The sequence below is a fragment of the Microchirus variegatus genome (assembly GCF_963457635.1).
Source record: "Microchirus variegatus genome assembly, chromosome: 1".
NCBI classification, from domain to species: domain Eukaryota; kingdom Metazoa; phylum Chordata; class Actinopteri; order Pleuronectiformes; family Soleidae; genus Microchirus; species Microchirus variegatus.
In genome coordinates, this window is record NC_139802.1 from 35,075,294 (window position 1) to 35,092,811 (window position 17,518).

Sequence of the window (17,518 nt, forward strand, 5' to 3'; positions counted from 1 at the left end):
CTCGCACGCTGGTGATTGAAGACGGTGGCCCACGAGGTGTTCGTTGCATGGATCCGAAGAGTTCCGAAAACGGCCGATCATTGTAGGGCCGGTGCTGCCTTCAAGGGCTAACAGAATTGTCGGGAAAGAATATCACTAGTGACAGGAGCCGCAAAACTTAAATGTAGTCACTTGAAATGTGCAATAATATAATACACTTCGAAGCAATATTTGATATATTTAATGTAAAATTTGGGCGCTCAAAAATATGGAAATATTAGCAGTTGAAATAAAACAATTAAATCTTCCCAAATACAGGAATATAAGAATAAGGACGTTGAAGCGACACATCAAAGTATACACTGACTCATTATCGACTCACTCTGTCTTTTAACATCTTATTTAAATTATGTCAACTTTTTTATGTTCTGATATAAAACCTAAAAAGTGATGGTTACGTTTTCCATGACATGGCAGCGCAGCTAAAAATTACAACTGGCTTTGTAATTAGCTCACTTACGCCATCTAGTGCTTTGCAGGTTATGTTGCAAAATAATCATTGTAATGACTAAAATTATTATTTTATTATTATTATTGTTATTATTATTATTAATCAATGTCGGAGTACAACCCTTTATTAGTATTGAGGGAACCATTGAATATAATAAGACAGATGAAATTCTGATGTAACTTTGATTTTGAAGAAATAATTTGAAATTTTGATTTTATTTTTTTTTTATTGTCTTGATGTACTTCCTGGTACCTAACTATGATGACCCACAGAAATTGATCAAATAAAATTCTTTAAAAAAAAGTGATGATTAATATTAGATTTCTTTAAGCTGGTTTGATTTGATTTTCACTAAAATTAATGCTTATGCAAGTCCATAAATAAACAAGTCCATACGTCCATAAAAACTGTAATGTGAGGATCTCTTTCGATTAAGAGCATTGCTCATTATAATGGAGTCTGATTTTGGTTTGATATTATCTTTTTGAATCGAAAATATTTTATTTTTTGTACCACCTAAAGAAGTGAAACTGGCTCTTACAGTGCCTGAAAGATAAATAAAGAACTCTACTCAGTATTTAACCTCGGTGGCCATTTTGCACTCTCCTGTCACATGAACCTTAACCTCTGCCAGTAACATACAGATGTAAAAATGTCATAAATGCCACCGCTCAGAGGAAACTGTAGTCCCCACCTTACAATTATACATTTTATGGCCCACAAAGTAAATTATCATCAAACATCAAACATTGTTAGTCATTTGTGAAAATTTGTTGCTTCTCTTAGTAATAAGTTCTGGCAAATGTGTGCTGAGCCTTGAAAGCCTGAAAGACAACTGTTTGCTTAGTTTTGCTTATTCTGATTCTGACACTATTTGGGCGTCAAGACTATTTTAAAAAAAGAGAAGAAATGTGGAAGTTATGGAAATACAAAGACGTGGATTGGCTCAGAATTTCATCTCGAGTGTATAATATTCACAGATTAGCCACCAATGATATATGACACCCAAATCTAATTCACTTGTGTGTGAGGAATCATTCAGAGACACAGGCCCAACAGCTGGAGAAATAAAAGAGATGACTTTGACCTCATAAAAAGAAATTGGGGTCCGGTTATATACTGCATGTCTGTGTATTGTGTGTCCGCATCGTACTTGAGCAAACTCGTTTTTTAATTAAATATATACATACAAATGTTTTTATTTCATTCATTTACATGACGTTACATGAAGTGAAAAGATCGTTTGAAAGCATATTTTCTGATTACGAGGAACGTTTCAATGAAACAAAACAAGAACACGGTTCATAAAAGTGCTTTTCACATCTTTGGTCAACCACCAACAGCGTACATTGTTTTGATTCGCTCTATGGACTGAATAAGTGCTAGTAAAAACATAAAATAATGATTTAAAAAAAGTAAATGAATGGGAGACTACATTAAAACAAATATAAAAGTGATCAAATCTCTATACCATGATTTCTGTGACTTATGTAACTTTTTGTCTTCATTGTTGAATTCTGGACTTAATTTATGACAAGTCACATTTGATTGGCTAATATATACATATATCCGATATATATGTATAGATAAATATAAAGACTGAAAGGCTTATTCTGACTTTGTCATGAAGTCATCGTCAGACATGACAGTGAACAGTACTGTCAAATTAGTTTATCCTACGTTTTATCTTCTTAAATTTATAAAATATTTCAATATATATACATAATATGTCCTATTCAGGAGTTAGAGAGAACCTTTTACCATCAAATACCTAAATATAATATATATCTTTTACTCAAAACCAACCCTTAATCAAAGAGATGAATGGCACAAGCGCACAATACTGCATTTTGAATGAGAAAAACAGAAAAGTAATGATAAACAATGACATTTAGATAAAAAAACAAACAAACATAAATAGAAAATAAGATCACTTAATAATTTATATATAACAAGGCCAATCTACGGGCTTCGAACACGTCCTTCATTGTTTATTCATCTACATATTATTCATATTTAGTCCACTAGGTGGCCACACTTCCCTATCTATAAAAAACCCTGTAGGTTGACCTCAAAGTGAGGGCCCTGTAGTACTGAGAAATAATCTCACATAGATCATGGAATTACAGATGGAACAATGAAAAGTACACGACAGCTGTTTGGATTCTAAAAAAAAATCATAATTAAGCCATCCAGTCAGTTTGATTTCGCCTGACGAAATGTTGTCCTTGCACGACTCCAAATGCTGTAAAAGCTCAATATAAATTCTTCACATTTTTCATTGAATGACTAGTCGGACATTTTGGTCGTATGATTATTCACGCTGTCTCTGAGGATTCATTTGAGGACATTGACTTTTCTCTTACATATAAGCTTACAGTCTGCAGCACACACAGTTTGGGTCTGCCTCAAGTCTGACAGTGGTTGAATGGAACTAAGTCGCTGTACTTTAAATCATTAATGATTTACCTAAGTAAAAAACATTTATTTCTAATAGGGAATGGTGACACCTTTCTTTACCTGTCATATTAAGATGTTTCTTTATTCTTGAAGTATGTAGAGCTTCTACCTGTGAACGTTTTTTAGATCAAACTAGTGTACAAAAACAATGTGCACAAGTAGAGACGAAATGATAAGTAGGTTTAACAATCAGCCAAAATGTGTAAATTAATGAAAACTAATTTTGTCTTCGTGTTGACAGACACAAGACAGAAATGCATTGTCTTGTCCAACTCTCAATATGAAAGTCCACCTGCACTACCATCAAAAATAATCTGGTGCTTGTCAGTTGCGTTGGAAAACCGACAAACACTTTTTTTTTCTTATTTGATCCTTACATGTTCAACTATTCCTTTCGATGATCTGAATTCTCACTCGTAACCGATTGCAGTCTTTTGCGGAGAGATTATAATCGGACCCACTTTGTGTCCTCATGTCTTCTTGGGATTCGAGTTTTGCTGCTGCTTCTGTTTGCGGAGGTGAGCCTCGATCTCGTGCCTGAAAATCAGCATCCCCAGCTGGCTGTGCGAGGCCTCGTTCATGGCCTTGGACTGCATGCACATGCGGTACTGGTCGGGCGGCAGCTCGTCGGCACAGTGCTTCTCGTGCCACAGGTGGAACAAGCCTCGCGATGGCGCTCGTACCACAAGGAGGTTGCTGTGAAGGTACTTCCTGTAGAGGTGGACATCTTCTCCACCCCAGCCTTTGATGTCGATGTCAAAACCACCTACGAGAACACACACACAAACACAGATAACATCAACTTTTGAGTTCTTATCAAAACACTGCCAACATCTCTATCTATCTACACTCTTAGAAATAAGCGTTCCAAAAGGGTCCTTCTACAAGGGCTGAGGTTCTACCTGGAACCATTTGCTTCTGAAAAACCCTTTCCCGAAGAAAGGGTTTTTCAAGGGTTCTTGGTAACACTAATGGTTCTAGTAACAACCATTTTGATCCAGAGAACCCTTTAAAACCCCTTTCCTGAATAAATTGTTTTAAAAGGGTTCTTGGTGGAACCCTCCAAAAGGGTTCCCGAAGAATCTTATATGGTTCTACTTGGAATTTTTATTTCAAAGAGTGTACAAGGGCTGAGGTTCTACCTGGAACCATTTGTTTTTCAAGGGTTCTTGGTAACACTAATGGTTCTAGTAAGAACCTTATATGGTTCTCCTTAGCACTTTTATTTCTAAGAGTCTGTCTGTCTGTCTGTCTGTCTGTCTGTCTGTCTGTCTGTCTGTCTGTCTGTCTGTCTGTCTGTCTGTCTGTCTATCTATCTATCTATCTATCTATCTATCTATCTATCTATCTATCTATCTATCTATCTATCTATCTATCTATCGGAACTTGGAGCTGCATGGTGCAGAAACAGCAGCAGCTGTGACTGGCACATACGAGCTCGTAGTCGAGCAGTTGTTCATGGAGAACTTGATTTGCTTTGCCTTTCATTGACGGAGCACACGTTTTCAATGTAAAATGATCCCCTCCATTTAGTCTTGAAAAGCCTGCTGACGATGAGATTATGAGTGAACACAATGTGATCCTGTAATCGGTTTTCTCCCCCGCAGCCTGCGCTGCCTGTTCGGTTGGTTGCTTAAGCAGAACCGTCGACACGCGCAGTTCTCGATCAGGCGTGTTTCAATCTGCATCTTCACGCGACTGAACTCTCATGGATTCTGTTTTTTTTTTTTCCTTACATCTTGTGTCTCATTTTTGAAGAAACGCTGCAGGGCTAAACAGGGAGAAGACAGGGATTTTGAACTTGGCAGATTAATATTTCATTCACTTGTGCGTGTGTGTACACATGGTGTTAATAATATAGTCCATTGCAACTCCAGATGAACATAATAAAAGAATACTGTTCAAAATAATAAACATTTTGCCTTAGTTTCTGTTTTGCTGACGGTTATACGAGAGCATTGATTGGCATACCGGCCCGCAATGTGTGTATGGTAAATATGAAGCTCATTTAATTAAGAGACGACTAAACATAAGTGCAAAGAGCGTGTCAGACTCTACTAAACATGTAGCAGAGTAAGGTAAAAAAAGCACTATAAATATACACAAATAAAACGGCACATTTGTAAAGTTAATATACAATATATGTAGAACTTTCTAGCAGTTAATGAGTGTGTGCAGTGCGAAATCAAAGTGCGATTGTCATCAAAGCTTTGTTAACCAAAGTACTTCTTTGTATATAGCTAATCCTTTATATGTTTGTCATCATCTGTAACTGATCATCAGAACCTGTATGCTTTGTCGGTTTACAACCTATTAAGTAGTGTATTAAGTTGCGTGTAGAATAAAACCTCTTAAAGACACTCGAGTTGTCCGCCGTACTTGTTCTGATCGCCCTTTCCAGAGGGTAGTTTATTGACCTGTAGGAAGCAGCCGGTAAAAATCTGGACAATATAAAAACAAGAAATTGTGTGAATTGATTTATTTAATTTATTTTAATTTTAATCTTTGTTGACATGGTGTGAACTGTAATAATGTGCTGCTACTGACGCACAGCGTAATGTTGTAAAATCCCACCAAACTTATCAAAGTAACTAATGCTATGTTAATTATTTGCATACATTTATTTATACCGACTGTTTGCATGTTTTTTTTTTATCAGCATCCAGGAAGCCCATTTTATACCCTCCATTATGCAACCTCTCTGAATTAAACCCTTAAGAGCACAACATAAATGTATACTTCCCTCATTGCCAGGAAGAGAATGACTGTAGTGTTGTTTCCTAGCATTTACCTATGTTAATGAAGTCAGATCTGTATTGGCAGGTCATGCCGAAACCAAAATCCCGCCAGAATCCCGTTTCTTTCTTGATCACCTGCAGGAAAAAAGGGGATGTAAGTCTTATTCAGTGTTAACAGAAGTATTATAACAGCATGATATTCAGGGGAGGTTCTTCAACAGGATTGGATATGGATTTGTACACCTAGCAGCCGGAGAAGGGAATATATTTTTTCCCCTCTACCCTCCAGGTATAAAATCATCACATAATAGGCAGCATGAAGTAGCTTGCAGCAAGCGAAAAAAAAATTACAGAGTGAAGATGTTTTGTGGTGTGTGTGTGTCTTTATTACGCTGTGAGGACAAATGTTGGTGAAAACCCATTGTTGTGAGGACATTTTTAGCAGGTCCTTGCAACTTTATGACATGATGTTAGGGCTAGGATTCAAATTACACTTAGGATGAGGGCAGGGATCAGCAAGTACATTTTTGTAAAGTAATTGAATATTTGGTCCAAAACATGGTATCTTTCATCAGGTAAAGTGCTTTAAACCCACGTTTGCTGCCTCAAGCAAACAATAATTTGGACGTCGTCTTTAATCGGCAGCTTGTTACAAAGACAAATGTGTGTGAGATACTTACTGTTAATATTTATTGTGCATCATTTACATTTTACGAATTACTGCTTCTTCTTTGAGCCTAACATATGCAACTTGTTATAAACCAAACCTTTAGTTTAGGTTAAAGGTGCATTATGTAATAAATGTAAAGCAACTGGCCATAAAATCCTCCTAATATGTCACAGAGATCCAGGAATAATGTTCTTATAACAAACTGAACTCACCAACAACAACAGTGCAGACAAAATATTTGCATTAAAAAAAATATTTTACAGACTGCAAATCATGTTTATGTTTTGAAATCATGTTTTGGTATGTGGCGCCACCTACCGCCGTCTACCAATCATTGCAGTCAGTAGAGTCTCAGCTGCCGAGCAACGACGGGTTGCCAGTTACGTCAGAAAACGAAACCTAAAATACCTCTGTATTTTGAATTTGAATGTAGTAACCGTTTTTGGCCACATTCTTACATATGGCACCTTTAACTGTCAATTATAGCAACAGAATCTATTTTAATTAGTTCATATTTTGTCCACAGTAAAAGCTCTGAAGTGAATTTTCAGATAAGCAAAAAAAATGTAAGATCAGATTTGTTAAATCATCTGCTGGACCAGATACTGACGCTGTCGGGCCAGTTTTGGCCCACGGGCTACCAATTGCTGACCACTGGGTTAGGATATGAGGCAACAGAATGCATTATACCTATAAATGTCTTAACTACAGATAAACAGTGTGTGTGTGTGTGTGTGTGTGTGTGTGTGTGTGTGTGTGTGTGTGTGTGTGTGTGTGTGTGTGTGTTACCAGCTGCTGCTCCACAGTCGGGATGTGTTCAGGGCTTCCATAGATCAGAGTGGGATTGTACTGGCTGAATAACACCGGATAAAAAACCTTCTTACCTAAGATGTAGAGAGAGAGACGGTGCTGTCAGAAATTGGGAACTGAATTATAATGCAGTGTGTATGTGTGTGTGTATGCAGCAGGTGTTGTTTCTCTGACCGGGCTGTGTGTTGAGCCGGCAGCTGTTGAGGAAGTCAGCTGTGAAGTAGATGTCAACGTCGCAGAAGAAAAGCAGCACGTTGCCTCCCTTCCACGCCTGGGCCCCGACATCGAGACCTCGTCCTCGAGAGAACTCCTCGTCCAGCTGGAGCAGAGTGTAGTTCTTGAAATTAACCTCCCTGCAGACACACGGCGAGACAGAGAGGAGGAAATCAGTCGAACACTGCGAACATATGATTGTGGCAGAGCTGGAAACAGAATAACAGTATGTTGCAAAGAAAGTTGCAAAGAATTATATCACTACAATATATCTATTCTATTTCGTTATTTCACTTCCTTACTATACTGTGTTTCACTTTTCACTGTTCTATGTTTTTATTAGGACATTTTAAATCACCTTTGTATAATGTCTAATTCATTGCTAATTCATCTATTTGGAGGATTTTTTGGACATAAAAATCAAACAACTTCATAAGCAGGCAGTGTGGAATAGTGACTATCAGATATCCCCGATCTCACCACATTTCAAACCTCCCTATTGACAATCAAAACGACTGAATCTACATTTAGTTATGTTAGTATAGATTATTCGGCCTCAAGCTGGACAAAACAACCAAGAAAAGACATTAAATGATTTGCTCCAAGGATTCCGACTCACTCAGTTGCCTTTTAATTTGCTCACAAATGTAACACCACTAAGGTACAACATAGTAATAACTGGAATGATGAGGGCTTTAAACTGTTCAAGTTTGACCTTTTTGGATAAAATGTGACAGCCCTAATTAAACACACAAGGGAAATTAATTTAAGCTGCCATGTGAACTGTACATAAATATATGAAAATACTACAGGAAGAGTGGCAGGAGGCTGAAGTTTAGGTCAGTTTTTGCCCTTGTTGGTTAATCCAGACTTGATAACCCTCTGCTTTCACCCTTTTACTGCCTTCAGTATTTTCCACCTCAAACAGCGATTTTTCTCCACACCAGTTTTAAACCGTAACCAAACAATTAATTGCGCTGGATAATAACACGCTTCCTACTGCACTTTTTTTCCGAGGATGTGGTGAGAGTTAAGAGACACAGTTGGATCCAGATGTGCACAGCTGGGGCTTTGTCCTTGACCATGACAGTTCACACTGTTAGTGACTAATCCTTTACTCATACACACACACAGAGACACACACACACACACACACTTGCACCAACTTCAGACAGAGGATACAGAGGACAGACTGGTTCACACGTCTGAGAGTCTTCCTTCGTTCATGTGAGACTGGGTGACGCAACACATCAGAGGCAACAACACACACACACAGCTTTGTTTGAGGAAACAGGGATGATGGTAGGAAACATGGTCAGTGTGTGTTTTTTTGCCTGAGGCTGCTTGAACCACGTGTTGCATACTTCCACCGAGTATCAGCATAAGTATAAAGCTCCACTATGTGTGAAGATAAATGCGGAGTGGAGAAGAGCACAGAGTGAGCAGTAAGTCAAATCACTAAAGGTGTATTCCTGATAGTTTTTCTGTGGTTATGATCTAAAGGTCAAAAATAAGGTGCTGGGAATAAAAACAGATATGGACTGAGCTTCTGCAGCGAGGGACAGAGACACTGCTGTGAGATGTGTCGTCTTTGAGTCAGGACTATAAGGATGAGGACAACATTTTTGCGTGGGTGCTTTGTGATGTTTAGTATAGAATAGAATGAGCTTTACTGTCATTATACACAATGACATTTAAAAATTAGACTCATAGAAACAGGACAAATAGAAATTTGAAGATTTGCACCATCAGTGACATCAGACTTTCACCACTCCTCAGGTGAGCCTGCAGAGCTTTCTAAAAGGATGACTGCAGGTCCACATGCCAACCATACGCTAGCCGCCTCGCCTCGCCAAACACGCATCACTCTGTGTGCAGCGTGGAATTCATGCCACAGACGCCACAGCTAAACACTGCTATACTGAGACATTTTTGTGAATCTGATTAAAAGGCAAGTGTGTGAACTCATTTGGCAACAGTTTGAATGTAAAAGACATTCATTTACAGGCACAATGTATATTTAACCCTAGAACACCATTGCCAGGTGAAAACCCGAGCAAATACATTAATGTGATTTTCATTCATTTATTTTTTTTTTGAAATTTTTTGTTCCCAAATTTCCAGTAATTTTGGAGCATTTTTCTATGGTCCCCTCATGATGCTTTTCTTTCATTTTGTTAGACATGACACAGTTTAAAATAAAAGAACACTACTCAAATGTGTCATATATTGTCATGTTTTGATATATTTTGGATGACAAGTACTTTTTATTGGGTGCATTTATTATCTCGGCGTTAATGATGGTGTTTTGAATTTGAGCGATAGTGTTCTAGGGTTAAAAGGTGCACACTACAGCTTTAATGTATAAAATACACTCCTCTCACTTTCATCCAATGATGGTAAAATCACTGGAGCATCGTTTCTGCCACTTTATCCTCCATGAGGGTCGTGGGGACGCTGGTGCCAATCTCAGCTGACATAGGGCGAAAGGTGAGGTACACCCTGGACAGGTCGCTAGTCCATCACAGGGCCACATAGAGACAAACAACCATACGGTCAATTTAGAGTGTCCAATTTGCCTAATGCCCAAATCTGCATGTTTTTGGACTGTGAGAGGAAAGTGGAACTTGGAGAAAACCCATGCACACATTGGGAGAACGTGTAAACTCCATGCAGAAAGGCCCTTGTTCTGACTGGGTCGCAAACCCGGGTCTTCTTGCTGCAGAGGCAAAAGTGTATAAAAGCACATGACCTTAAATATCTCACTGTCTGTCATCTGATCTGTCAGACAGCAGACAGAGTCCGGCATCCTCATCAAAACAGACTCAAACTGTTCCCCCAGTCCACACAGAGTCCCAGGAGAGGTGGACCCACCCACTGGCACTAAACTGTCCACAGATGGCAGACACAGAGCACAATAACTCTGACTGTTTCAAACAATATCAACGCAACAGCAGCGACACTCACATGTTGATTCAGGCTCAGCTTTAACGACACTAAAAAAGCTTGTTCGTCAGAGATGATGAGAAAAATGCGAGAGGCGAGTCTAAATGAGGAAGCAAATAAATCATTTTACTTTTTTTCTATGTGGTTGTTTTACTGAAGTGAAAATGTTATATTTTACTCAGTTTTTAAAGGAAAAATCTGACATTTTTGAAGGTGCTGGCTGCAGCTTCCTGTTTACAATCTATATACTGTCGATTGAAATAGAATGTCTTGAGTGTTTTAAATGAAGCTGTTGTGAGCCAAGTGGGAAAGTCCACTTAAATCCTGCAATAACCATGTTTTCTAAACGACTTTTTATATCTCCATCGTGCCCACAGGCATCATCAGCATTCATATTATGGCCAGAAATAGTCTGTTTGCTGACTGTGGGCGTGATGACTGGTACCGAGTCGTGGCTAAATTATTCAAAGTGTGTCAGAGAGAGAGAAGCCTGTAAAAAACTGTCATGTTGTATCTCAGCAGCAGTGTTGATTCTGCTAAGGACGCACAGCAAAATACAACCTGATTTCTGTTTACTATCTTTGTAAATCTGTGCGTTTATGTAGCCTGAGGGTTGACTGCAGACCCAGTGATGAATAAATGTGAAAAGTCACCAACATGTGGCCAAAGACCAGGCTTCCTCTCATTCTTTCCAGAGTTATTAATTAGTGACATCTAAGGGTGAGATTGAAACTAAACAAATGGGGGGGGGGGGGGACGGTATATAACCGGTCATATACCGGTAAGGATGTCGTATTTTAAGTCATATTTTAGGATGTTGTCTGAAATTTGACAAAAAGGTCATACCTATGTCGTCCTACTTTTGACAATTTTTTGGAGAAATTTCTTTGGTTCAAAATTTGACAAAAACGTCATACTATACTATATTGTCCAAAATTTGAAAATTTTGTTGGAGACAATTTTTTTGGGTCCAAAATTTGACCAAAACGACATACTATACTTTGTCAAAAATGGTAAAAATTGGTCAATAACGTCATAGTATAGTATGTCGTCCAAAAATGGTCAAAAACGTTATAGTATTGTATTTCATCCAAAAACAGTCTAAAACGTCATAGTATAGTATGTCGTCCAAAAATTTTAAAAAACGACATATTATAGTATGTCATCCAAAAACGGTCAAAAACGTCATAGTATAGTATGTCGTCCAAAAATTGTCAAAAACGTCATAGTATAGTATGTCGTCCAAAAATGGTCAAAAATGGTCAAAAATATCATAGTATAGTATGTCGTCAAAAAATTGTCAAAATTGGTCAAAAACCTCTTAGTATAGAATGTCGTACAAAAATGGTAAAAAACGTCACAGTATAGTATGTGGTCCAAAATTTGACCATTTTTTTTGAGAAATCTTTTTTGGTCCAAAATTTGACCAAAACGACATACTATACTTTGTCAAAAATGGTCAAAATTGGTCAATAACGTCATAGTATAGTATGTCGTCCAAAAATGGTCAAAAACGTCATAGGATAGTGTCCTCCAAAAATGGTCAAAATTGGTCAAAAACGTCATAGTATAGTATGTCGTCAAAAAATGGTCAAAATTGGTCAAAAACATCATAGTATAGTATGTCGTCCAAATATGGTCAAAAACGTCATAGTATAGTATGTCGTCCAAATATGGTGAAAAACATCATAGTAAAGTATGTCGTCCAAAAATGGTCAAAAACGTCATAGTATAGTATGTCGGCCAAAAATGGTCAAAAACGTCATAGTATAGTATGTCGTCCAAAAATGGTCAAACACGTCATAGTATAGTATGTCATCCACAAATGGTCAAAAACGTCATACCATAGTATGTCGTCCAAAAATGGTCAAAAATGGTCAAAAACGTCAAAGCATAGTATGTCGTCCAAAAATAGTCAAAATTGGTCAAAAACATCCTAGTATAGTGTGTCCTCCAAAAATGGTCAAAAGCATCATTGTATAGTATGTCGTCCATAAATGGTCAAAAACTTCATAGTATAGTATGTCGTCCAAAAATGGTCAAAAACGTCATAGTATAGTATGTCTTCCAAAAATGGTCAAAAACGTCACAGTATAGTTTGTCTTCCGAAAATGGTCAAAAATGTCATACTATAGTATGTCGTCAGCAAATGGTCGAAAACATCATAGTATAGTATGTCCTCCAAAAATGGTCAAAAGCGTCATCGTTTGACAATTTTTTTATGGAATTTTTGTTTTTTGTTTGGTCCAAAATTTGACAAAAACTTCATACTATACTATGTCGTCCATAATTTGACTATTTTTTGGGAGAAAAGTGTTTTGGTCCAAAAGTTGACCAAAACGTCATACTATGATGTCCAAAATTTGACAAAAGTCATACTTTAGTATGTCGTCTAAAATAAACTAAAACTTCCAAATGACTGCTGAGGGTGGGAATCGAACCAGTGCCCCTTGGGGGAGGATTAGACCAAAAAGCATATATCTTAGACCACTTGGCCAAAGCATTACCATCCTTTTCAGATAAATGTCACTCTTGAGTTATATGTTGTCCAAAAATGATCAAAAACATCATAGTATAGTATGTCGCCCAAAAACTGTAAAAATTGGTCAAAAACGTCATAGTAAATTATGTCGTCCAAAAATGGTCAAAATTGGTCAGAAACATCATAGTATAGTATGTCGTCCAAAAATGGTCAAAAACGTCATTGTAAAGTATGTCGTCCAAAAATGGTCAAAAACGTCATAGTATAGTATGTTGTCCAAAAATAGCCAAAATTGGTCAAAAACATTATAGTATAGTATGTCGTCAAAAAATGGTCAAAAAAGTCATAGTATAGTATGTCGTTCAAAAATGGTCAAAAATGGTCAAAAACGTCATAGTATATAGTATGTCGTCCAAAAATGGTCAAAAACTTCATAGTATAGTATGTCGTCTGAAAATGGTCAAAAACTTCACAGTATAGTATGTCTTCCGAAAATGGTCAAAAATGTCATAGTATAGTATGTCGTCAGAAAATGGTCAAAAACATCTTAGTATAGTATGTCGTCCAAAAATGGTCAAAAACGTCATTGTAAAGTATGTCGTCCAAAAATGGTCAAAAACGTCATAGTATAGTATGTCGTTCAAAAATTGTCAAAAATTGTCAAAAACGTCATAGTATATAGTATGTCGTCCAAAAATGGTCAAAAACTTCATAGTATAGTATGTCGTCAGAAAATGGTCAAAAACATCTTAGTATAGTATGTCGTCCAAAAATGGTCAAAAACGTCATTGTAAAGTATGTCGTCCACAAATGGTCAAAAACGTCATAGTATAGTATGTCGTTCAAAAATGATCAAAAACGTCTTGTATAGTATTTTGTCCAAAAATGGTTAAAAACGTCATAGTATTGTATGTCGTCCAAAAATGGTCAAAAACGTCATAGTATAGTATGTCGTCCAAAAATGGTCAAAATTTGACAAAACGTCATAGTATATAGTATGTCGTCCAAAAATGATCAAAAATGTCTTGTATAGTATTTTGTCCAAAAATGGTTAAAAACTTCATAGTATAGTTTGTCTTCCGAAAATGGTCAAAAATGTCATAGTATAGTATGTCGTCCAAAAATGGTCAAAATTTGACAAAAACGTCATAGTATATAGTATGTCGTCCAAAAATGATCAAAAATGTCTTGTATAGTATTTTGTCCAAAAATGGTTAAAAACTTCATAGTATAGTTTGTCTTCCGAAAATGGTCAAAAATGTCATAGTATAGTATGTCGTCCAAAAATGGTCAAAATTTGACAAAAACGTCATAGTATATAGTATGTCGTCCAAAAATTGTCAAAAACTTCATAGTATAGTTTGTCTTCTGAAAATGGTCAAAAATGTCATAGTATAGTATGTCCTCCAAAAATGGTCAAAAGCGTCATCGTAAAGTATGTCGTCCAAAAATGGCCAAAAAAGTCATAGTATAGTATGTTGTCATGTTGACAATTTTTTGGAAGAAAAATATTTGGGTCCAAAATTTGACAAAAACGTCATTTTATACTATGTTTTCTAAAATTTGACAACTTTTTTGAAGAAAGTTTTTTTGTCCAAAATTTTACAAAAATGTCATATTATACCATGTCGTCTTAAATTTGACAACTTTTTGAAGGACATTTCTGGGTCCAAAATTTGCCAAAATGTTTCATAGTTTGAAGTATTTTCCACCGTACTGGAAAAAGAGCAGAGATGGCAGATGAAACGGATAAGAGGAGGAAACTGAACATTTACTAAAAGCAACAAGCAAATATTACTACAATTACAAACTGAGGCAGCAACAAAATACCTACATATATCAACGTCTATACACTCTTTATTTATCAATCTTTATTTTTCAAGTTGTGCCTTGGATGCTGACACTGACTTGGGTGCCACCTATTGCTTAATGGCCAGTTTGCTTCACAGCAGTTGAAGGAAACGCATTAATGAGCGACTTCCTCTTTTATCGAACCTTTGAACATCCAGTTAAATATTGCAATGCTCTTTAAAGGAAACCTCACAAATAAATCTCAACATCACAGGGTGTGTTCCCCTCAGTATAAATCACACAGCATCATCTTCACAAAATGTTATATGTGTAAGTTCCTGGTGCAACTGCAAAACTAATGATATGTCCACACTTGGCGAAACACAGTCAACATTTTACTGGTGAGTATCAGCGTGTTGGCATTGTCACAGAGAGCATTATTACTGCTGATCGAGCTCAAGGCGCTGTTCTGCCTAATTGCATCCTCGCTGGGCTGCGAGCAGTCCTGCTGCCTCATGAAATACATTTCAACAAGGCACTTTTTTTTTTACGCACCAAAATAAATTATTAACAGCTAATTTTTCCTGTTTATCTGTCACTTGCCTGATGTTTACAGAGCCGTCGGAGTGGCGCATCCTCTCTGGGCTATTGTACAAGAGAAGAAAAGACATTACAGCGAGCTGCTGCATCAGTAGTTGCTGCATGTATTTGGAGAGATAACTGCAGACTGAACTCTCGTGGCAAGTTATTAACGTTGGGCTATGTGCAGAATGGGTCCATATACTGTTATACTATGTTTTGCCCTCTTTGATTTGTTTTCAGCATATTTTCTATTTCCTCCCTCGATTTGTATCATTTAATCTAGTCATAATCTCCCCTCGCTGACCTTCCGATCAACATCATCCTCTTGTGTCGCTGGAGCTGTTAGAGCCTCTGCGGAGAGTTGTCAACCTATGTGTGAACCGAGCGAAATGCCACAGCAGCGTGAGAGGCCTTTATGGAGAGGAGTGAATAAATATCAGAGAGAGTTGTAGTTGAGGGAGAGGGGAAAAACATGATCTCATTATATAATTCTTCTTCTGTCCATTCGGTTATTCAGGTTTCCTTTTTTACGCATTTTACCTCTTCTAACTTCTCAGCTCTTTCCTTCTGAGCAATCATCTGGTGCAGCAGATCACACATTATCTGTGCTCTTCATTCCCTAGTCTTGAATAATGAGGCTCAGATATGTAGATGTCCACGATGGTTTGAGTTGAGGCGTTGAAGAATTGATGCATTTGCCATGATGTAATGAAAGCTGAGCTGCTCATTCTCTGGTGTCTCCCTTGAATTTGAGGCTCTGACTTAATGAAACACTCAATTCATTGCCTGTTTTTCTACTTGTTTTGGCGTTTAGAGCAACTAGTTGACAGGTCGAAATACAGAAAAGCAGTGAAACAGAAAAAGATTAGCAGCTCCGGGTGATTTTGGGAGCTGACACAAAATAAACCTGTTTGCTGGAGGTGAATTTAATTTGTAGGACAACCAGCGAAGAATCACATCAGGCATTTTAAAATCTTATTTTAACTTTAGCTTGTAGAGATAACCTTTTTATATAAACTAGGTAATGTGATAGCTATACCTGTTTAGTGTTTTCCACCTTAGAGGAACTACAGGTCTTAAAAAACAGTTGATAAATACTCCAAAAAATTAACATTTATAGCTGAGACTATTGGTCCATTGGTTGGTCAGATTAGCCAGTCATTAAAAAAGAAAAAGGATTGTTCATTAAAATGCAATCAGATTAATTATTTGACTCATTAACCAAGTAAAATTACCCAAACTGGTTTAGTACAAATGATCAAATGAGCTCATGCTTGGTTTTTAAAGAAGTGGCACATCTGAAGTCAGCATTGGATATATTTTGGATCGCAGATATCCTTTTACCATGTCACTGAAGTTTGTTTTTTATAAAGTCAATAAGAAGCCAACACTTCTAGGAATTGTTATTACCAGGTACTTATTTACCTGGGGAAGAGAATTTACGCAATATATTTTCACTGCACATCAAAGTTCTTGTTTTTTTTTATGTCACAATCAGAGTGTCGTCGACGTATACAGTCAAAACATTCAACATTGCAGTTGATTGCTTGATTGTGTTTAGTCGCTTTTTTGAAAAAGAGTCACTAGAGGAGTCTGAATACTCGCTAAATAAGTTCCTGGTAAACTGAAAAGTCTCGAGTCGTGAGTAGGTGCTTCTTTCGGTGGAAACGCGCCATGGTTTTTCAAAATCCCAGGTAAATGAGTAGTTCCTGCGGTGGAAAAGGGGCGAAGAACTAGAATGTTATATTCCTGCTCCTCAATGACAATTTTCACATTTTGGACAATAGTATAGTATGACATTTTTGTCAAATTTTGGACCAAAAATTGTTTTCCAAAAAATTGTCAAATTTTGGACGACATAGTATAGTATGTTTTTGTCAAACTTTGGAGAAAAAAAAGTTTTAAAAAAATGTTCTAATTTTGGACGACATATAGTATAGTATGACATTTTTGTCAAATTTTAGACCAAACATTTTTTTCAAATTTTTTTTCAAATTTTGGACAACAGTATAGTTTTGACAAAACTTCCTCGATTATAATCTAATTGCCATGTAATTCTGATACAAACATTAATTCCTACAAAACTGACACATTAAATCATGTTTTTCTTTGACACTGAGTACAGTAGCATGTACGGACACATGGAGCTGCTTCCTTGACTGTTGATTGTTGTTCTCTTAAATTTTAATGTATTACGAATACACAAATCCACAAATTGGTTCTGACTCTTCAGTCTGCAACTATTTTGAGCCTGTAGTAATTGCTGAAGGGACTGTCCTCTTGCAATTAGATTAAGCAATTCACAAATCGATAGATGACTCATCGATAGACGGCCG

At 37.0% G+C, this 17,518-nt stretch overlaps 1 protein-coding gene across 2 annotated transcripts in view; it reads right to left on the reverse strand.

The window, feature by feature from the left end:
* Positions 1 to 3,367: 3,367 nt before the first annotated feature.
* Positions 3,368 to 17,518, reverse strand: part of csgalnact1a (chondroitin sulfate N-acetylgalactosaminyltransferase 1a) — a 37,913-nt gene continuing 23,762 nt past the window's right edge. For both annotated transcript variants that reach the window (XM_083893091.1, XM_083893090.1), the window contains 4 exons: positions 7,343 to 7,521; positions 7,148 to 7,242; positions 5,742 to 5,823; positions 3,368 to 3,716 (listed from right to left, as the gene is read on the reverse strand). In XM_083893091.1, coding sequence (XP_083749217.1) covers positions 3,421 to 3,716; positions 5,742 to 5,823; positions 7,148 to 7,242; positions 7,343 to 7,521 — 652 coding nt within the window. In that variant the 3' untranslated portion in view covers positions 3,368 to 3,420. The remainder of the gene's footprint in view (positions 3,717 to 5,741; positions 5,824 to 7,147; positions 7,243 to 7,342; positions 7,522 to 17,518) is intronic.